This window comes from Scleropages formosus, chromosome 2, assembly GCF_900964775.1.
Source record: "Scleropages formosus chromosome 2, fSclFor1.1, whole genome shotgun sequence".
NCBI lineage: Eukaryota > Metazoa > Chordata > Actinopteri > Osteoglossiformes > Osteoglossidae > Scleropages > Scleropages formosus.
Genome location: NC_041807.1, coordinates 2288435 through 2311326, shown reverse-complemented (window position 1 = coordinate 2311326; position 22892 = coordinate 2288435). Strand labels below are relative to the sequence as shown.

Genomic DNA, 22892 nt, shown 5'->3' with positions numbered 1-22892 from the left:
AATGTAACAGACCTTTTCCTTGTGCGATATATTATATATATAGCAAAGTGCAATGGTCAGCATTAACATAACAGCCACACACAGTGAATGTGTATCAAGTGGCTCTGTAATATTCTTCAGTCCTTTATGGAATTAATGTGAAACTCAACTTACAGATGTTGTCCAGAGTAAGAGGTTCACTGGCCGAAGTGTGAAATGGTCTCTTTGTTGTGTTGCCCCTACAGGTGTACAGACCGGTCCCAGAGGTCACTGTGTATCGCTCTCCTGTGTGGTTTTCTTGAAGCTGATTCCCATCTCTGTACCATGTATAGTTCCACTCAACTGAGCTCTCAGGAACATCACACCTTAGGGTCAGGCGATCAGTGGTGAAGATCTCTATCCATTCAGTCTCCAGAGTCAGTGTAGCTTGTGGGCGAACTGCGAGAGGCCATAAATGCGATTTGTAATAATGTAATAATATTCTAATGTGATTTGTAAGAAGGGGGTGCGGTGGCGCAGTGGGTTGGACCGCAGTCCTGCTTTCCGGTGGGTCTGGGGTTCAAGTCCCGCTTGGGGTGCCTTGCAGCGGACTGGCGTCCCGTCCTGGGTGTGTCCCCTCCCCCTCTGGCCTTACGCCCTGTGTTGCCGGGTAGGCTCCGGTTCCCCGTGACCCCGTAAGGGACAAGTGGTTCTGAAAGTGTGTGTGTGTGTGATTTGTAAGAAAATGTTACTTTCTATCTACTGTCTGTCTGTCAACTATCTGAATCCTTTTTACAACATGACTTAAATGTGAGGATTGTTGCAATGCGATATACGGTAATGTAACAGGTTACAAAGGCTGCATAAAATTCACTGAGGTTGATGGCCATGCAGATGTTCAGATAGAAAAAGACATAGAAGTGTTAATGAACATTGTGCAGCTGTTATAGATTCTAGGCAATTCTGCAAAGGTGTCTGTTCCACTGTCTAACTGAGTAGCAGATGGGATTGCATATGTGTCTCCAGTCCTGTGTTCATTGAGTTCTTGTCTATTCTCTGTCTACACTGCAGTGAATTCCCTGCAAATTCACCTATATGTATAGTAGAGCAACGTACCACACGCACCCATGCACCATGATAAACTATGAAATTACATCAGAAATTAAATATGGATGATTTGAATATTACTGTAAATTACTGTTACGACCTGGCCTCTAAATATGAGAAGCCATAATGCTGTGAGTCAAATAAAATGTAAAGCAAAATTTCCTTACCTAAAATCTTGAGTGATACATCATTACTCTTCTCAGAGAATATGGTCCTCTTTCTATATCGTCCTTTACAGCTGTACCGACCAGTGTCAGACTGAGTAGCAGAGTGTATTGTGAGTGTGTCTCCGTTCCTATTGGGAAGTTCCTGTCCATCTTTGGACCATCTATAGTCCCACTGACCAGAACTCCCCTGCAGATCACACCTCAGAGTCACTTTTTCAGAGGGAAACATCTCTGTCCATCCAGACTGCAGAGTCAACACTGCTTTAGGGAGAGCTGGAGATGTGAGAATAAAAAATTAATACTTAGGATTCAGTCATGAATCAGATTAATATGTCATTTGAGCAATAAACAGTCAAAACAGTGTGAAAAAATTACCAGTTATTTTCAGATTTAGGGGTTCTCTAAAGTTTGTATAGAACGGATCACTCCCTCTTCCAGCTTGACACCAGTACTGTCCACCGTGGGACAGAGCAGCAGAGCTGATGGTGTAACTGGACCCAGTAGTCCTGCTGCTCTCAGTGTTGGGCAGAACACTTTCCGGTGTGTCTTTGTACCAGCAATAGTGCCAGTCTGTAGAAGATCCCTCAACTGTGCAACTCAGAGTCACTGTCTCTCCAGTGTAGATTTCTCTAGTAGAGGGATTTTTCCTCATCGCTATACTTGGGGTGCTTCCTAAATCAATGAAATAATAAACCAAAACATTATAATATGTCATCAAGTATCCATGTACCCAAAAGTAACATGCTTGGTTGTAACGAAGAAAAAGCTTACTTTTATAAGTCATAGGAAGAGTAAAGTGTGAGTACAAATTAACAGCTCAGCTAACACCTGTATGGAGTGAACTGGAAACACGAGTCAAAGTAAAAGATCTCACAAGTCATGTACATCTCTGGGAATTGTTACAGAAGAGCTGGAAATAGATGGTGAGTGACATTAATAACAGTTTCCTACCTGAAACCTTGAGTGATACATCATTGCTCTTCTCAGAGAATATTGTCCTCTTTCTATACCGTCCATTACAGCTGTACCGACCAGTGTCAGACTGGGCAGCAGAGTGTATTGTGAGTGTGTCTCCATTTCTATTGACAAGTTCCTGTCCATTTTTGAACCATTTATAGTCCCACTGACTAGAGCTCCCCTGAAAATCACACCTCAGAGTCACTTTTTCAGAGGGAAATATCTCTGTCCATCCAGACTGCAGGCTCAGCACTGCTTTAGGGAGAGCTGGAGATGTTAGAACAAAATTAAGGAAAAGGACTCAATTGTGTTTTAAGTACATACTCAAAGGTTAAACATAAAGACAATAATTAACAAAACACACACTTTCCAAACCACCTGTCCCACGGGGAACCAGAGCCTAACCCAGCAACTCAGGGCATAAGGCCAGAGGGGGAGGGGACACACCCAGGACGGGACGCCAGCCCGTCGCAAGGCACTCCAAGCGGGACTCGAACCCCAGACCCACCGGAAAGCAGGACTTGGTCCAACTCACTACGCCACAGCACCCCCATTAACAAAGTATTTAACATAAAATTAACATGAAATTTAAGTCGCTTTGGAGAAAAGTGCCAGCTAAATTAATGTGTAACCATAAATATAAACATAAAATTAAAACTGGAAAAAACTTGAAATAGACTATTCACAGCACCCAACAGATCTTTTGCATGTGCACTAAAGAGTTTTTGTGCATGCCTTTATCCACCAGAAAATGACATGTGGGAACCTTCACTTGGTATTTCTTTGTTTTTTAGCAACACAGTACATTAAGAATAAATGTGAAAATAGCATAAATTCCTCATTTGAAAAAGAACATGGAGAAATAAAACTGTAAAATGTCTTGGTGTCTTTTAAGAATAGAAAATTATAATTAATGTTACAACTGTATGACAAGCGATATCTATCGGTCTTTCCATACAGCTATTCATTCATCCATGCATTCTTCTGTTAATCCATCCATCCATCCATCCATTTTCATTAACTGCTTGTCCTGGTCATGGCAACTAAAGTCCACAGACTATTCCAGCATGTCTAGCAATAAAAATTCAGAACAGCGTGAAAAAATTACCAGTTATTGGAAGATTTAGAGGTTTTCTAAAGTTTGTAAAGAATGGATCACTCCCTCTTCCAGCTTGACACCAGTACTGTCCACTGTGGGACAGAGCAGCAGAGCTGATGGTGTAACTGGACCCAGTAGTCCTGCTGCTCTCAGTGTTGAGCAGAACACTTTCCGGTGTGTCTTTGTACCAGCGATACTGCCAGTCTGTAGAAGATCCCTCAACTGTGCAGCTCAGAGTCACTGTCTCTCCAGTGTAGATTTCTCCAGTAGAGGGATTTCTCCTCAAAACCATATTTGGGGTGCTTCCTAAATCAATGAAATAATAAACCAAAACATTCTAATACATTATGAATCCCAGATATAATGTGTTTGGTTGCAACGAAGAAAATGTGTACTGCTATAAGGTATAGGGTGTGTAAAGTGTGAGTACAAATAAGCAACTCATCTAACACCTGTATGGAGTGAACTGGAAACACGAGTCAAAGTAAAAGAACCCACAAGTTGTGTACATCTCTGGGAATTGTTACAGAAGAGCTGGAAATAGATGGTGAGTGACATTAATAACAGTTTCCTACCTGAAACCTTGAGTGATACATCATTGCTCTTCTCAGAGAATATTCTCCTCTTTCTATACCGTCCTTTACAGCTGTACTGACCAGTGTCAGACTGAGTAGCAGAGTGTATTGTGAGTGTGTCTCCGTTCCTATTGGGAAGTTCCTGTCCATTTTTGAACCATTTATAGTCCCACTGACTAGAACTCCCCTGAAAATCACACCTCAGAGTCACTTTTTCAGAGGAAAATATCTCTGTCCATCCAGAGTGCAGGCTCAGCACTGCTTTAGGGAGAGCTGGAGACATGGTAACAAAATTGAGGAAAAGTACAACATTGTGCTCCGGGTACATAGTCAAAGGTTAAACAACACTCTCTCTTTCTGAACCACTTGTCCCATATGGGGTGGTGGGGAACCGGAGCCTACCCGGCAACACAGGGCATAAGGCCGGAGGGGGAGGGGACACACCCAGGACAGGATGCCAGTCCGTCGCAAGGCACCCCAAGCGGGACTCGAACCCCAGACCCACTGGAGAGCAGGACCCGGTCCAACCCACTGCTCCACTGCACCCCCAACAAAGGTTCAATATAAAGACAATAATTTACAAAACACACACACACACACACACACACACACACATTTTCAGAACCGCCTGTCCCATACAGGGTCACGGAGCCTAGCCGGCAACACAGGGCGTAAGGCCGGAGGGGGAGGGGACACACCCAGGACAGGACGCCAGTCCGTCGCAAGGTACCCCAAGCGGGACTTGAACCCCAGACCCACCGGACAGCAGGACTGCGGCCCAACCCACTGCGCCACCGCACCCCCTAATTTACAAAACATCTGACATAAAATTAAAACTGGAAAATATTTTCATAGCCTATCAGCAGCACCTTACAGATCTAGTCCATTTACATTAAAGGTTATTGTACTTGTCTTTGTACAGCAGAAAATGTGGGAACCTTATCTCAGCACTTCCTCCTGTTATTAGCAGTGGTCAAAGTTTAATATGAATTGAAAATACAGTCGTCTACCAGAAGGGCAAACAGTTGGCCTCTAAGAATTTTCAGTTTTAATGGACCGTGTTCAACAAATATTGTAAAAATAACATAGATTATGCTTATTCAAAAACAAAAGAGGATTTTCACGGTATAATCATTATTTCCAGTGTGTTTTAGTCCAAGACTTATTCTGTGTCTGAAAAACCTGCCCTAGATCACTGAGAATTAAGGAAAGGAGACCAATCTCAATGCCTTCTTTAATCTCCTTTTTTTTTTTTTTTTGGTGATTTTATCCTAAATACACAGCATTCTGTATAACCAGCTGTAGACAGTGAAAATAATAGATGTGCTTTATCCAAGGTGTATCCCTCCTACCCTAGTTCCCAGTGACTCTGGGATAGACTCAGCACAGCTGAAACCCCAAAAAGCACATGTGATAAAGAAAGTCACTGTATGTAATGGGTGTTTATTTGAAGAGACAGTTGGTAATGTGGTGATTAGAGCTGCTGTCTTTGGTTAGTGTTGATTCCCCCAGATGCAGTGCCTTTCAGCAAGGTACCTAATCTAAACTGCTCCAGTAAAACTGTCCAGCTGTATACATGGGTAAATATGTTTAGATATCTTAACTTTCTTAGTTGTTTTTGAAGAAAAGTGTTAGCTAAATGAATAAACGTGATGCAAAGGTTTTGGTGCGTAGGGCAACTTTTCCTACAAATCAAGTCAGAAAAAAAGGATTAAAAGTCAGATATAAATAATTTCCTACCTGAAACCTCAACAAAGATGCCATTGCTTTGCTTGGACATGGGTTCTCCCCATTGATACTGTCCTCTACAGGTGTATGTCCCAGTGTCTGAATGAGTAGCAGACAGGATTGTATATGTGTCTCCAGTCCTCTGTTCCCCGAGTTCCTGTCCATCTTTGTACCATTTATAGTACCACTGACTAGAGCTCCCCTGAAGATCACACTTCAGAGTCACTTTTTCAGAGGGAAAGATCTCTGTCCATCCAGACTGCAAGCTCAAAACTGCTTCAGGGAGAGCTGGAGAAGTCAGAGCGCAAAGTAGAATGTTAATTATACATGTAAAAATTGCCAAAATTATTTTCTGCAGAATTGGAAACTCAATTTCCCAATGTATTGTACATTAAAAGTGAACAAGTTTTAAAAAAGTCAGACAAGTCTGGAAAGTACACAGTTGAAAAGGTGAAGTTACTAGAAAAACAGGTAGTTTTGGCTTTTACAAGGGAAAACTGACAATTTTGGTTAATTATGTATGATAAACATGGAATATGTGAAGCATATTAGAAAAACATAATTAAAATGTCTTATTATGTGGCTCAGGAGAATGAGTTTCATCATTAGCTAATTACTGAGTTTGGCATTTGCCATGTAAACATTTAAAAAAATCAAGGTTTAACCAGTAAATGGTTAAATCACTGTAAGCAGTTTTGGAGGACAGTGTCAACTAAATTAATAAATGTTAAGTAACTCGCCGGTCACTTTCAGTGTGTGTGAAGGACTGGTCAGTTTATGATTTGCCTTCTTTGCCGTACACCAATAGTTTTCACTGTCATGCTCTATAATTTTTCCCAGGGTGTATCTAGAAGAAGCTTCTCCAGTGTAGCTGTAGGGTGAAACCTGTTTTCCATCTTTGTCTTTAGTAAATGAATATTGCCAGTCAGTGTCAGAGTCAGAGCCAGTGACCGTACAGGTGAGTGTGACTGTCTCTCCTTTAAACACCTCTGTCCATGGAGGATCAACAGTTAGAGCAACCCGAACACTGGATTCATATATAGTATGAAATTGTACATAGAATCAATTAGATTTCAACTATTTCTCCATAAATAAGATCAAAAAAACCTTTACACAAAACAATGCCTTGAGAAACTTACAGGAAGACAGCACTCTTCATGGCAAATAAAAGTTTATATATATATATATATACACGCACACACACTCACATATATACATACATGCATATACGTATAAATTTATATTGGCGTTATATAGTATAAAATATATCTGCTTTTTGCCATAAAAAACATATATATACCAACAATTTAAATAATCTGAGCAAATGAGTATCTTCCTGTTATGACTTATTTCAGTTTTTTACTCATTTTACAACCAAACATAATTAAGTTTTTGCAAGGTCAAAAAGTAAAAACAAAATAAAAAGCAAAACAAATATTTATAAAAAATGTTAATAAACAACTAGTGTGAATAGTATGAATTAATTCTTACCTGAATCTTCAGCAAGGAAAATCACTATGATGAGGACTAGCAGAACAGAGCAAAACCATCGTTACAAACCAAGATAAAGAACAACTTTTGTGTAATACATTTGATATTTATTTGTTATTTTTGGGGAAATAAAAGGTACACTGAATTTACTGTTCAATCTGAGGTTAATTATGTTCAAAATACAGCTTTAATCTCAAGAAAAACGGTCAATTAAGTTAAACATGTAACTTTTCCTGCACTTAAACTCACCTATGTTGCTAAGTAACTTGCGCATCTTTATTTCTTTTAGTCGTGAGTCTCTATGGCTGGTGTCTATTTCATACTTTGTCTTCACTTATGTGGTTTGTGCACACTGGTGTGTGTCTCTTAATAAAACATAACCTTGTGGGTTTTCTGTTTTTCCGGTTGTACTTCTACTTTCTATATTGTGCCCAGAAGACAGATCAAGTCTTCTGGGCACAAAATCAACTTTTGTTCTTATGGTTATACATTCATGACCCTAAGAAGCTGAATGTAAGAGAGTCTCAGAGGAGGGGACACCAAAGTATGCAGGGGGGACACACTGAGAAATTTTAAAGTTACCCTTCCATTGAAAGCCATCCATGCATCTGTTCTCTTTAACTGCTTTTCCTGTTCAGGGTGGACCAGAACCTATCTCAGAACCACAGAGCACAAAGCTGAGGAGGATACACCCTGGACGGACCCAGGTGTAGCCACACACGGTCACACACTAGGGACAATTTAGTTTAGTCATACAAACTGCATGTCTTTTTGCTATACAAGCCACACGCACACTGAGTAAAATTTGAACTAATGCCCAAACAGCCCAGGTGCTGTAAGGAAGCAATGCTACTCACTGTGCCGCTGTAATTTATTATAGTTTTAGTGTTAAAGTTTTTTAAACCTTAGCAAACCTATGCAACCATTTATCTACATTCTGGAGTTCTTTTAAATTTCCTACTTAAAGCTGCTATTTAATTTTAATGTATTTGTATGTTGCATCTAGTTATTTTGTCTTTTTTAAGTAAAATGGTACAAAGGCTGATGAATGGTGAAATGGAGCAAATAGTCTCATTAATATCCTCTTGTGTCTAAACCGAAACAGGTGACTGGGTATATATATGATGTTTTTGAGGTCAGCACACTTGCTAAAAATAAACAGTATACAAGAAGTACGAAAGCTGCTGCTAAATACAAAGAATGTATAAACTGCAGCTGCACCCCTGGGTTCCACAGAAGTTTGCAGGTGCGCTTTATTATTTACTTTACATTTAAACTCAGACCCATTGATCCTCACTATGCCACCGGGACACGCCAATTCTCCAAGAAGTCTGGTGTGGAAGAATTTTGTGTCATGATAGTGAAAGCAAATAATAGTGCTATAATTTTAAAAAGGCAGTATATGTACTGTTACAGTAACATTTAGTCATAAAATAAGAAAATCAGTTACTTTTAACCATGGTTTCCACTGAAGAAGATTCTTCTCCTGGAAACAAAGATATTCCACAGCAGTATTTTTATCAGTCTTTTTGAGATTCTTCATAGTGAAGTGCTCCCTCTTTATTATAAAAGAAAGTGATTTGATGATGACTTGTAAGAGGTAAAGTTCTATGTAGCAAATGAAATTATGCGAGAGCTAAATTTAGCTAAATATTAGCTAAAGCTAATTTGCAACATAAATGTAAATATACATTTTGTAAATTTCATTATAAGTACAGTTGACTATTATATGATTCTATAATTTCGCAGTGATGGAGTGGAGACTGTGTGACTAATATAGTATTAACTATATATAAATTACTATAATATAAACTGTAATTACTACAAACACTGTAAATTTAATTTAATACAGTCTGCAGAATGTTTGCAAATTTTAATTTAAAAATGTTCTGGCGAGCTGCATTATATGCAGTGATGGGCTGTGCATTGGACGCCCCTGAGTTACCATTTCATTGGTGAACTGTAGCAGCTTTTGGCGACAGGGCAGCGGTTTTAGCCCACTGGTCAGCTGATGCATTTCCTTTGCTGACAGGGTCTGTGTTGCGAGTGTGTGCCTGACATTTTGCTACTGCTATTTCCTAGGGTACCATGAGTGCTTAGAGCAGCTGTAGGATGAGTCTGTGGTGTTGGATGGGCTTTCATGTGCTCGGGAGTAAACCTCGGTGTTTCCACAATGCTCCGTGGTCATGACAAACCCCAAAGGCATATCGTGAGTCAATAAAAACTGTGACTCGTTTCCCTTTTGACAAAGTACAGCCTCACAGCCTCTGGTGAGATTGAATAGCTCTGCCGCTTCTGCGGACAATCCAGTCAGGAGACGATCTACCTCCACCAACTGTCTGCCCCTCGCCACCACGGCGTAGGATGTGGACAGGGAACCATCCTCCTTCCGCAAAGAACAACCATCAACAAACAACACCTCACCTCCCTCCAGAGGCTAATCAGTCAGATTGGGATGTGGTTTGTTCACTTCTTCTATCGCTTCCAAGCAGCAGTGAGGGTCTCCATCTGTTTTGACAGGAAGCAATGTTGCTGGATTAAGGGTGGAACACCTTTCCAATGTCACATTAGCCAGAGTGAACAATACATGTTCATAATAAGTCATTCGGGCAGGGGTCAACTGTGAAGTACGTGCCTGCATCAAAATAGCATGCACTGAGTGTGGTACTCTGACAGTCAGGGGATGCATCTACACCAGGTCTGCACATGACAACACTGCCTTGGTGGTGGCTGCCACCGCACGTAGACAGGCCGGTAGGGTGACACCAACAGAATCAAGACATTTAGAATAGTACACAATGGGCAGCTGTCGGTCACCATGCTTTAGGGTCAGGACAGCAGTCATGAACCTTTGCCATTCTGCCACGTAAAGAACAAACATCTCACTGTAGTCAGGAACGCTCAGAGCAGGGGCTGTGGTCAGGGCCTGTTTTAGATCAGTCAATGCTGTTTCACCTTCTTCTGTCCATGTCAGTCGGTCTGTCAGAACTAAGTCCTTCCCATGAATCATGTCCTGCAGGGGTTGTGAACGCTGCGCAAAATCTTGGATCCAGGAGTGACAATAACTAATCATGCCCATCAACGACATTAATTGCCTTTTAGTTACAGGTTTTGGAGCCTTCAAACTGGCTTCTATTCTTTTGGCCCCTAAGGAGCGACCCGATGGGGAAAGGACATGTCCGAGGTACTGCACCTGTTGTTGTACCAGCTGCAGTTTTGATTTTGAGGCCTTGTGATTGTTGTTGGCCAGGAACACCAGCAGAGCTCTTGTGTCTGTCTCACAGCCTTCCTTTGTTCGCAAACACAACAAAAGATCATCCACATACTGAACCAGTGTACTTCCCTTGGGAGATGTGACCATCTTCAAGTTCTTTCCTACGTCTTGTACATACACACTCAGGGATTCAGTGTAGCCTTGCGGCATCACCGTCCACGTCCATCTCTTACCCTTGAAAGTATAGGCAAACCAGTACTGCGAGTCTGGGTGCACTGGAATAGAAAAGAACTCATTAGCCAGATCAATTACTGAAAACCACTTTGCTTCTGGAGGTATAGAAGACAGAATGGTAGCAGGGTTCAGGACAATGGGAGTCCTTGGATGAATAGCCGCATTCACTCCTCTGAGATCCTGTATAAAACGCCAAGACCCATTTGCTTTTTTCACTGGTAGAATCGGTGAGTTCACTGGTGAATAGTCTATCTGCACTACTGCGCCCCCTGGCCACTAGATCTTCATGTACCGCAATGATTCCTTCCTCTGCTTCTTTTGACAAAGGGTATTGTGCATGGTGCGGCATGTAGTCGGATTTTGGAACTACCACTAAAGGCTGAGCTGTTTTCACTCTACCAAAATCATTTTTCCCTTTTGCCCAGAGACCGTCAGGTATGTCCCGCAGCCAGCTTGGTTCTGACGTCTCTTCTTTAACTGTAGCGCTCCCTTCCTCTACTTCCTGCCTTCTCACTCCCGCTTATGAACTTATGAATCTCTCGATGCCCAGAAACACACCTGTCTTCTTCTACTCAAACCCAGTCTATTCTAGCTTCACACTCCAAAACCCATGGACTAAAATTTTTCCATTCTACACTATTTACTTTGCCCAGCGACAGATGTGGAACTGACCCCCCTTTGTACCATTCCTCTTGGCTGTCGGAGAGGAGGACAAAGACAGCTGTCAATTGATCAGTGCAATACAAATATTGAATGAACAGTCCTTCATCAGGGAATCCTGCCGCCACAAAATCTCTTTTCCATCCTTCGTTGATCTCTTGCTGTTCTACAAAATAACATGCAGTACAATGCAAACATTCTGGTTGTTCTTAAGAGGAGGGAACTATGTCCCTCAGCAAAGTGTTGTCTTCTAATGTCCATTCACAGTAAGATGCCTTTTCGACAGCGGGGGTAAACAGTCCCAAGGTTGGAGCAGTTGGTGTGGTACCTGCTCTGGAGACCTTGATTGTGGCCCCCAGCTTGGACAGTAGGTCTCTTCCCAATAGATCGGCCAGGAACAAACCTGTTGCTCCGAAAACCTTCATGAATTGTCCATTGGTGGGGGTCCCCAGTGCCTCTTGGGCTCTCAAGGTGGAGTGTGTGGCCCCCGTGTCTACTAGGAAAGACACCCTTCGATGGTTAACAGAGAGCATCACCATAGGGTCAGTTTCAGGACACCAGGTTAGGGCAATGTACTGACCCTTTTCCTTGCCATCGCCCACCCCCTCATTTCCCAAGGCTGAGTTGTAGGTGGTGACATCCTCTGGGGGGTCTGCTGGCCACTCTCCTCTGCGACCGCCTTGTTGTGGTTCTGAGCAGTTTCTCCGCCAATGGCCTTCTCTCCCGCAGTTAAAACATGCACGACTCTTTGCGCCATCTTCTTGGCAGGTTTGTTGCAGCTGTTCAGTTCCTCTCTCTCAGCCCTGCCCCCTGCCACACCCACAGCCTCAGCCTCTGGTGTCTGTATTGCCTCAGTAGTAGGCATACTGCACTTCCATCAACTTGCCGACTTTCTGTTTTTTGCATCTCTCAGATTGTTCTCAGTGTGGGCAATGTGTCGCCTCAGTTGAGCCAGCGTCGCCTGGCCCCATTCAATGTACGTTGTCTTCACGGATTTCTGAACTTTGGGGCTGAGGCCTGCAACGAACAGTGAAAACATCTCATGCTCCTGTTCTCTAGAATCTTCAGTGCCAGAGTAATCTTTCATCAGGTCACTCCGTCTATACTCCCACTCGGTCATACTCTCTCCTTCCTTTTGTTTTTCCCTCTGAATTTTGGACCATTCAGAACGGCATTTGTATTTGCTTTCAATCCTGCTTTTCAGATTTCCCCATTCAGTATTGAAATTGTTGCGTCCCCGGTCCCACCCATTCCAGCCTTCCTTTACAGCATTTCAGTCACTCTTGAGCTGACATCAGAGGACTTGTGTCCACTCACCTCCACTTGGTTGATAGATGTCATCTAGATCTTAGACTGCAGATGACCAGAACCTGGCCCCTCCTACTTCTCTCAGATTAGGTAGACTGTTGGCCACATCCAACAGCTCCTGGATGACCCAGTTTCATTGGCCCATCACCGTCCTTGGGTTTCCTTGAGTATCCAGCCCTTTGGGATCTGGCACCAGGACAAGGGGAAACATACCTGTCCCTCCCTTTGAACCATATGCAGTCCCACTCCTGGTGTGAGATGCAGAAGTGAGACCCACCACAGGCAGTCCTTCCTTGTTGTCATCCTCGTCAGACTTGTCCAGGTCTTGGAATGGGGGTGGTGCGGTGGGAGGCGGGTTGGCTGTCGTCATGTGTAGGTGGGGCTCCTTGAGGGATTGCCGGATACAGAGGCGTTTCCTCATTCTTCTTTGTCTGTGGTGAACACTTGAGCAGACATTGTCAGCACTGCAGCTTGAGCTTTATTCTTTGCTTTCTCAGATTTTAGTTTAACAGTGAGGTCAGTTACACGTTTCTGTATTGTTTCCAATGCCTTCACTTTCACCACTGTTTCCCATTCTCTAAACTTACTTAAGCACATGTCATTACCACAGCACCCACTACTTTGCTTTGCTTGTAAAATACTCTTTGCCTTTTGGATCACTGCAGGGTTCAGTGAACCCTCTATCGGCCAGAGATCCTTTGTCATTTTATTCCACTTTCTGCATTCCTTTTTAAACGACATACCGGTTTCCTCCTCTATTGTCTCCCTAAAACTTTTCTGAACCTAAGGGTTGATTATGGTCATGTTTCCACATGAACCTTTCAAACTCAGTTTTGCCATCTAGGTCATAGGCAGGATTGGGGGTTAAATAATGGACACTATCACCTTGTCCCATGACTTCGCTCTTCAATACCAAACAATTAACCTATTACAATGCACCCTTCACACAGTTCAAAGCAGAATCTTCGTTGCGAAAAAGACATAGACAGAAACACTTTACAACCACATACAGTTCAGCACACGGATTCAAGGACACAGTCCGCACACACTTTGCCACATGCTTTTCACATACAATTCACACAGTCAACAGAATCCTCTACTTTAACTTATCACGGGAACTGCCCGCACACACGTGTATTCTGAGTTGAAACACCCTCAACTCATAAACTGCAACGTAACTTGTCTACGTTTCCAGGAACACCATCCAGTTTTAACATGCAATAGAAAGTCGCAAACCTTTCTTTTTTATTTCTGGGAACCACCCAATTTATGGAACTATTTTCTATGCACCCATGTTCTCTATTGGTACAAGACAAGACCTCCTTCACATGTGACCAGGGACCACCCTGCTGTGGAAATCTTCTGCTAGACTTCCTTAACTTTTCAGGAACACCATCCAAAATGAAGAGAAAGGAGTCCTGTCCTACCGTTTCAATTTGTGCTGATGGTGTATTCTGTCTGAGGACAATCCATGCCCCACGGGAAGGGCCAGCCCTAAATTTTATTGGGCTCGGTCACTGGCAAGCCTCCTAGGATGTTCGCCCCCTTCTCTTAGGGTTCCTCGCAGCTTGTGGGTTGCACCTCAGCAGAAGTTTGTCATCGTGAACGAAGCCCCCAAGAATCTGTGAGAGAAATAATGGACACACAGACAGTCAGGGTTGCCTAGAAAATATTTCTTTAATGCCTCACACACGTTAATGTGGGAGAGTCTCTGTGTAGAGAGGTCTTTCCAAGCAAATGCAAATAGCAGTTACTTATTCACAGTTGCGATGGACAGTCACGCCTCTCAAAAATCTTCCACTTGCTGCCATATCTTCCTGATACATTACGTGCTAACAGGACCAAACTCCGGGCTGCAGAGCAAAGATGGCGAAAATCCAAGACTCGCTCGGACTTGGATGCCTACCAATTACTCTTAACTACTTTTCACTGTCTCTTCAGCTGAAACCTCCTTCTACCACAACAAAATACAGTCTGCAACTAAAAAACCACACAGACTCTTTGCCACCTTCTCATTCCTTCTGTGTCCTCTGCCGCCTCCTCCTCCTTCATCTCTCATTGCTGATGACTTTGCTTTGTTTTCAGAGACAAAGTCAAAGCAATCAATGACAAGTTCTCAGCATCACCCTGCTCGGTTCGCACTGGACCTTCCTGTGAAGCTGTGCTCTCCAAATTCAAACTGCTCTCTGAATCTGAAATCTCCAACCTCCTGATATCTCACAGAGCCACCACCTGCTCACTTGTTCCAATCCCATCGTCACTTCTACAGAACATTTCCCCGCAACTCTCCACCTTCATCTCTAAGATCATTAACTCTTTGCTCTCCTCTGGCTGTTTCCCCGCTGCCTTCAAAACTGCTCTCATTTCACCTCTGTTAAAGAAACCCCCCCGGATTTCCCAATTCGGTCCAAAACTAAAGACCAGTCTCCCTCCTCTCCTTCCTGTCTATAACTCTAGAGTGGGCAGCCTGTGATCAATTGTCTGATTTCCTCACCCAGAACCATCTCCTCGACGGATACCAGTCTGGTTTCAAAGTTGGTCACTCCACTGAGACGGCACTTCTGGAGGTGTCTGATGCTCTCAAATCGACTAGAGCCGCCTCCCTCTCCTTAGTCCTTTTCCTCCTCGATCTGTCTGCAGCATTCGACACCATCAACTACTGGATTCTACTCTTCTCTCTTAGTGAGCTTGGGATCAAAGAAGTGGCACGAAGATGGTTTGAGTCCTACCTCTCTGACAGATCCTATCAAGTGGTCTGGCGGAGCTCTAGTTCTTCTCCTCTGCCTCTCTCAACCAGTGTCCCGCAGGGCTCGGTACTAGGTCCTCCTCTCTTCTCGATCTACACCTCCTTTCTCGGCCTAGTCATGGCCTCCCATGGATTCAAATACCACTGCTATGCTGATGATACCCAGTTCTTCCTTTCCTTTCCACCTGGTGCATCAGACATTTCCGCACGCATTGCTGCTTGCCTGTCGGACATCTCTGCATGGATGTCTGATCACCACCTGTAACTCAACCTCTCCAGAACAGAGATCCAATACCTCCCAGCTGGCCTGTCTTTCTGTCATGATCTCTCAAACAAACTGGACAACTCACTCATTTTGCCTACCTCCTCAGCTAAGAGTCTGGGAGTGACGATTGACTCAAGTCTGTCTTTATCGCAGCACGTTGAAGCCACAACCCGGTCCTGTAGATACATCCTGCATAATATTCATCGGATCCCCCCCTACCTCACAACTGACTCTGCTCAACTACTTGTCCAGGCCATGGTGACATCCCATCTGGACTATTGCAACTCTCTCCTGTGTGGCCTTCATGCTACTGTCATCAAACCTCTGCTGCTGATACAGAATACTGCTGCACAAGTTGTGTTTGATTTGCTAAAACGTTCCCATGTATCCCCTCTGCTCATTTCTCTGCACTGGCTTCCTATAGCTGCCCGGATCAAATTCAAGACCCTGGTTATTGTCTACAAATGCATCTATAGAACTGCTCCCAGCAACTTACAAGACTTAATCAACCGCTACACCCCAGCCAGACCCCTTCGCTCATCTACTTTTGCTCGTTTGGTGGTCCCGAACACAAAAAGTAAAGCACAGAGGTTCTCGGTTCTGGCTCTGTTGTGGTGGAATGACCTTCCCCTCTCACTCAGAACTGCAGAAACTCTGTCTACATTCAAGAAGGGTCTGATAACTCATCTTTTCTGAACTCATTTCGCCCAAGATTTCTTCAGCTCATGTATGGTGTAAATGTTCATCCACTGTAACTTCATGATAATCCCCAGATAAGCCTTTACACAGCCACTATTCAGGCATTGTATGTGAATGTTTGTGTACCTTATTTTAAAAAAATTGCAGGAAAGTTATCAGGATTCACCTATCCTGCGTTTTATGCACCCGCTTGAGTGATGAACATCAGTGCATCAAGTGGAAAGTAACAAACTAGGTTTATTTAAGAATCACATATCTGCAGCTATGTCTCTTTCTCTTAATGCACAAATTGTATTTTCTCTGAGATGTGCATCTCTTTGGAGAAAAGCATCTGCTAAATGAATAAATGTAAATGTAAAACATTATAGTGGAGTAATGTGAACAGCATATGAGGAAGTAGAATCCCAAAGTAACAATTCATATCAAAGATAAGATTCAGGCAGACTATAGTAGGCGCCACTGTGAATGAAGGACCATTAACTAAAACAGCTGAAAAAATAGTGGTGCAACTCCAAGAGGGATCTAGACCACGTAACAAAAAGGGGAGTGTTCGGTTAATCCAAAATTGTATAAAAGCTACTGTTTACGAGTTGTCTGGCAGATGCTCTTCAGACCAGCTCGGCTATGTTACTTTGTAAGAAAGTCTACCTGCATTTACAAACTACCCGAAGAGTCTGGTGTGTTGTCTCTGGAAACCATGACATCAGGAGCAGTATGCTCCCGGTAGGGTCTCCCATGGCAACCAGGTCTGGAGTGAAGATCCAGACTAACATGATCAGAAAAAATCCTGTGGCGAATATAAACAGGTCAGTGTTTGCCCTGCCCAGAATAGGGTTACCGAGATCCACCTCTGGAGCCAGGCCTGGGGGTAGTGTTCCTAGGCGAGCGCTTGGTGGCCGGGCAGCCCACATGACCTAGCCGGGATCAGCCCGAAAAGGTAAGATGGGGGGAGTCATGTGGGCCCTCTACCTGCAAGGTCCAGCATGGGGGCAGAGTGGTGCATGGCATCACAGATGCTCGTGGCAGAAACTGGCTCTTGGCATTTGGAATGTAACCTCACAGGGGGGAGCTTGAACTGGTGCAGGAGGTTGAGCGATACCAACTAGATACAGCTGAGCTCATCTCCACTCACAGTGTTGGCTCTGGAACCAAACTCCTCAATAGGGGGTGGTTTCTCTCCTACTCAGGAGTTGCACAGGGTGAGAGGTGCCAGGTGGGTGTGGGGATACTCACAAGCCCCCAGCTGGCCGCCATACAGTTGGAGTTTGTCCTGGTGGATGAGAGGGTCACTTCAATGCAACTTAAGGTCACAGAGAGAAAAACGCTGACTGTTGTGTGTGCTTATGCACCAAACAGAAGTTCAGAGTATTCGACCTTCTTGGAGGGAGTGGGTGGAATTCTGGACAGGGCCCCACCAACAGACTCCATAGTCCTGCTGGGAGACTTCAATACTCAGTTTGGCAATGACTGAGAAATCTGGAGTGGGGTGATTGGGAAGAACGGCTTGCCCAGCCTAAATCTGAATGGTGAAATGTTATTGGACATCTGTGCTAGCCATTGTTTGTCCATAACAAACACCATGTTTGAACACAAGAATGCTCATAAGTGTACTTGATACCAGAGCTCCTTGGGCCAAAAGTCAATGATTGACTTTGTAGTCATTTCATCTGACTTGAGGCCACATGTTGTGGACACTTGGGTGAAAAGAGGTGCTGAGCTGTCAACCGATCACCATCTGATGGTGAGTTGGATCAAATGGCAGGGAAAAATGACGGACAGACCTGGTAGACTCAAGCGTATAGTGAGAGTGTGGTGGGAACGACTGTCAGAGGACCCTGTCCGGAATGATTTTAACTCCCACCTCCATGAGAACTTCTTCCATGTCCTGGAGGAGGTAGGGGACATGGAGTCTGAATGGACCCTGTTCAAAACCTCCATTGTGGAAGCAACCAGAAGCAGGTGTGGCCAGAACCTTGTTGGTGCCAGTCACGGCGGCAACTCAAGAACCCACTGGTGGACACCAGTGATGAGGGCCTGGTTGGTTCTAGGGACTCTTGACTCAGCAGAAATGTACTGGCAGGCAAAAAAGATGGCAGCAGGCTGCAGTTGCAGAAACAAAATATAGACTATTTGAGGAGTTTGGAGAGGCAATGGAAAATAACTTTCAGTTGCAGCCTCAAAGAGGTTCTGGAGAACCATCCAGCGGCTCAGGAGGGATCGGAGCAGCTACACTCAAGCTGTGCTCAGCAAAGGGGGAGAAACTCTGACCTCAAATGAGGACATTGTCGGAAGGTGGAAGGAGCACTTTAGGGAATTCCTAAACCTGAGAGCTATGCCTCCCTTACGGGAGTCAGGGCCATATTACAGGGTATCAGAGTCCATTTCTCTGGTGGAAGTCACTGAGGCAGTTGAAAAGCTCCACAGTGGCAAAGTACCGGGGGTGGATGGGATTGGCCAGAAACTGCTTAAGGCTCTGGATGTTGTGGGGCTGTCATGGCTGACATGCCTCTGAAATGTTGCATGTACCTCGGGGACAGTGCCTTTGGATTAGCAAACTGGGGTGGTGGTCTCTATCTTTAAGAAAGAGAACTGGCGAGTGCGTGCCAACTGTCGGGTTATCACACTCCTCAGCCTTCCTGGGAAAGTCTATCCCAGGGTGCTGGAAAGAAGGATTTGGACGATAGTTGAACTCAGATTGAAGAGGAACAATGCAGATTCCATCCTGGCCGTGGAACAGTAAACCAGCTTTTCACCCTCTCACAGATAATTGAGGGGACATGTGTCTAGATGTGTTTTGTGGACTTGGAAAAGGCCTACGACTGTGTTCCCAGAGAAATTCTGTAGGAAGTGCTTCAGGAATATGGGGTGCCAGGGCCATTATTGCAGGACATTAGGTTTCTGTACACACGGAGCGAGAGCTGTGTCCGCATATATGGCATTCAGTCAAGCCTGTTCGATGTGGGTGTTGGACTCCGCCAAGGTTGTGCCTTGTCCCCACTCCTGTTTGTAGTTTTCATGGGCAGGATATCTAGGCGCAGCTAAAGTCAGGAGGGCATTCTATGTGGAGGCTGGAAGGTGCTCTCTCTGCTTTTTGCGGATGATGTTGTAGTTTTGGCACCATCACATGGATGCCTCCAGCATGCACTGGAACGGTTTGCTGCCGAGTGTGAAGCGGTTGGTATGAGGATCAGCATTTCCAAGTTTGAGTCCATGGTTCTCTCACGGAAAAGGATGGTATGTCCCCTTCAGGTGAGGGGAGAGAATTTGACTCAGGTGGAGGAGTTTAAGTATCTTGGGGTCTTATTTACGAGTGAGGGGAAAAGGGAGCGTGAGAGCAGTGGCAGCAGTAATGAGGTTGATGTACCGGACTGTAGTGGTGAAGGGGGAGCTGAGCCATAATGCAAAGCTTTCTATTCACCGGCTGGTCTACGTCCCTACCCTCACCTATGATCATGAACTCTGGATTATGACCGAAACAATAAAATCATGGATACAAGCAGCTGAAATTAGTTTTCCCCGCAGGGTGGTGGGACTCACTTTTTGTGACAGGGTGAGGAGTTTTGCCATTTGGGAGGAACTCAGAGTAGAGCCACTACTCCTCCGCATTGAGAAAAGCCAGTTGAGGTGGTTCGGGCATCTGGTAAGGATGCCCCCTGGGCACCTCCCATTGGGGGTATACCAGGCACAGCCAGTTGGGATGAGACCCTGAGGTCGGCCCTGGACTCTCTGGAGAGATATCTCCCAGCTGGCCTCAGAGCTGCTGGAGATACCTGGATTGAGCTGGAGGAAGCTGCATGGGACAAGGGTGTCTGGGCCTCTGTGCTCTTCCTATTGCCATTGTGATCCTAGAAGGACAAGCGGTCAAGAAAATGGATGGATGAATTTAAGAAATAATGGGTGAAGTGAGTCTAGAAGAGGTGAGTTTTAAGACCCCTTATAAATGTGGGCAGAGATTCAGCAGTTCTGAGTGAGAGGGGGAGGTTGTTCCACCACAAGGGAGCCAGAACCGAGAACCTTTGTGCTTTACCTTTTGTGTGTGGGACCACCAAACAGCCAAATCTGGAAGAGCGTAGCAGTCTGGTTGGGGTGTAGCAGATGATCAAGTTTTGTAGATATCTGGGAGCAGTTCCATTGATATTTTTATAGGCCATAACCAGAGTGTTCAGTTTGATCCGGGCAGCTATAGGAAGCCAATGCAGAGAGACGAGGAGGGGAAATACGTGGGAGATACGTGAGAATGCTTCAAGCAGCATTCAAATTCAACAGTTCATCTGGTTTTCCTTAAATAATTTCACTTCATAGCTATTAGTGTTACCCAATTCCAACTGTGTTGTTTTTGCAAATGTTTTTAACTTACTTATAATCTTAATGTATGTTGCTAGTTTTTTTATCACAAACCCCCCCCCCCCATGAGCTTGCAGAAAAAAACAGGAGACAGGAGAGAGCTGCAGTAGTCCAGGTGGGATATCACCATGGCATTACACGTGATTGTTTGTTAACCCTAACGGTACATTTTTTGACTGGGGGTGCAGAATATGTCAACAAATATCTCACATCAAAGAACACAGTTCAAGAATTAAAATACATGTCCTGCCTGAGTCTTTTACAGAATATTTCAAGATTCTGGCAGTTAATGCTTTAGAGGATTCTGTCACATCGGCAGCGAGACCATGCCAGTGCACTCGCAATTGGAAACACAAAGTATGACAGATCTGGAGAAATCGGATTCAACAAAGTACATGAGGAAATGGTAGATGGGAAGACTGTAAAGAAGTCCTGTTGCCCAGAGAACTTTGTATTTGGCAGCTGTACTGAGGTCAGATTTGAACCCCCATCCCTTCAGTACTTAACCAGTAGGTCCATTTCCCAGTTCTTACAATACACCACAACCGCTAATTCTAGATTCATCCCCTGCAGGTACTTTACTACTTTAGGTTGCTGTAATATCAGATCCATTTACTGAAAAAATAAATACACCTTTGACATATCAGACTTAATGGTAAACACCATGTTTATTTTATTCTGATTTACTAGAAGTCATTTCCCACTTAAATATGTAAAAGAAAAATGTGTGCAGTTTTTACAGAAATGGTGGTGGAATTTAATTTCATTTTAAAACATGAGCTAAACATTAAAACATATAACCAACTAAAAATGCAAAAAGCTCTAAATACAAATTACAACTAATAGATAGAGAATAGAAAGCCTTCCAGATTAATCCAGAAACCTAAGGCAATTGTTTGCTAAGGATGTTTTCCGAGGCACATGGCATAAATAACATTTATCAGTTTTACCATTTTATTTTCTGTTCATGCAGTGTTAACCTGATGAAAAACAACATGATTCTCAACAGGTGTGACTCTTTTAAGCAAGGAAAATGAAGTGATCATATTACATTCTCTGTTGCTGTTAGCAAGGGATACAGATTTCATCTGGACACAAAAAACAAAACACTAAAAAAGACATTTTTTCACTATGAATTATTTGCAAAATATCTGTTTCACGTGAAAGTGTGCCCTGGCGGAGAAGTAATAATTCCAGGCTTCTATGGAGCACTTTCAGCAGTGGTGGGGATCACCAGGGTACATACAGACATTTTTACCAGAGTGGGAACTACTTATTTATGATGAAGAAGTAGTCCTTCACAGGGATCCATCTGGAGGCTACTTCTCCCCAGCAGGGAGGCCAGTGAGGTGGGGTCTGAAGAAGGCATTCCACATTATCTGTAGAGCCTCCCCTTTCATGGCCCTGCCCACCCTCCCCACCTGATCCAGTGACTGCTGGGGGCCATCCCCCCTGCAGTCCACAGAGACTTCCTCCAGGGGAATGCGTGTATGGGCAGTGTGGAGCCCCTCCATGGCGCTGGACAGCCAGATCAGTCTCTTTAGGCTCTGCATAGCCCGTCCCCGGTCGTGCATCAGTTGGTGCTCAGTCACTGCCCGCCTGTGGGGCAGCAAAAGTGAGAGGAGTGTAACTTTTTTGTCTATATATTAGGTGGCTTCAGTTGCAATGAAAATTTAGTACCTAAAAATTCCAAATCAGAAGCACTAGTAATCAATTCAAAAGTGTAAAAAAAAACATATTTATAAAGGGTAAAGTAAGGGTTTTACCCTTTGTTAAGGGTAAAAAAAAAATATTTGTTTTTTTTTTTTATTTTTTTAACTGCATACAGAAAATTTATTTTTAGTTGAGAGTAGCGAACATTTAAAACATTTTTTTTCTAAGGTCCCACTGTGTTTAAATATTCAACATACACAGGATCAGATGTTATGTTACAAGTACATGGAATGTACCCTCTTAACCTTTGTTTGGTCAATATTTAGATGTGGCCTAGAATTTCTAGTGAGGAGCACATTTTATAAGCTCGAGGTCTGTAGGGATGAATTATATGTTATCATATGACACATAAGGTTCACCTACCTCTCATTCTCCTGACACTGGGCAGATGCAAACATGAATAGGACCATCACAGCCATTGACTGGAGCAATTTTTGAGACGTAAGCATTTTCTGTAGCAGGAGAGATCATATTAGTTCACAGTTACCAGGACGACCCTGGCAGTATGTACTATTTGTTTCCGAAAGCACTGTTCTGCTGCAGTTAACAACTCTAATAAAGCAAATAGTGAAATGTGCAGCAAGCAGTTTGAGTCATGGAATAACATTGTATTTTACATTAAGCCCT

At 43.8% G+C, this 22892-nt stretch overlaps 2 protein-coding genes across 2 annotated transcripts; both read right to left on the bottom strand.

The window, feature by feature from the left end:
• Positions 1-1584: 1584 nt before the first annotated feature.
• On the bottom strand, positions 1585-4146 carry LOC114909877 (low affinity immunoglobulin gamma Fc region receptor II-like). The gene is made up of 3 exons (XM_029249894.1): positions 3945-4146; positions 2265-2456; positions 1585-1904 (listed from the first exon to the last, which is right to left on the bottom strand). The coding sequence occupies exons 1-3, from the start codon at positions 4144-4146 to the stop codon at positions 1585-1587; spliced, it is 714 nt and encodes a 237-aa protein (XP_029105727.1).
• Positions 4147-21871: 17725 nt separating this feature from the next.
• On the bottom strand, positions 21872-22684 carry pth4 (parathyroid hormone 4). The gene is made up of 2 exons (XM_029249890.1): positions 22629-22684; positions 21872-22151 (listed from the first exon to the last, which is right to left on the bottom strand). The coding sequence occupies exons 1-2, from the start codon at positions 22682-22684 to the stop codon at positions 21872-21874; spliced, it is 336 nt and encodes a 111-aa protein (XP_029105723.1).
• Between the last annotated feature and the right edge of the window lie 208 nt (positions 22685-22892).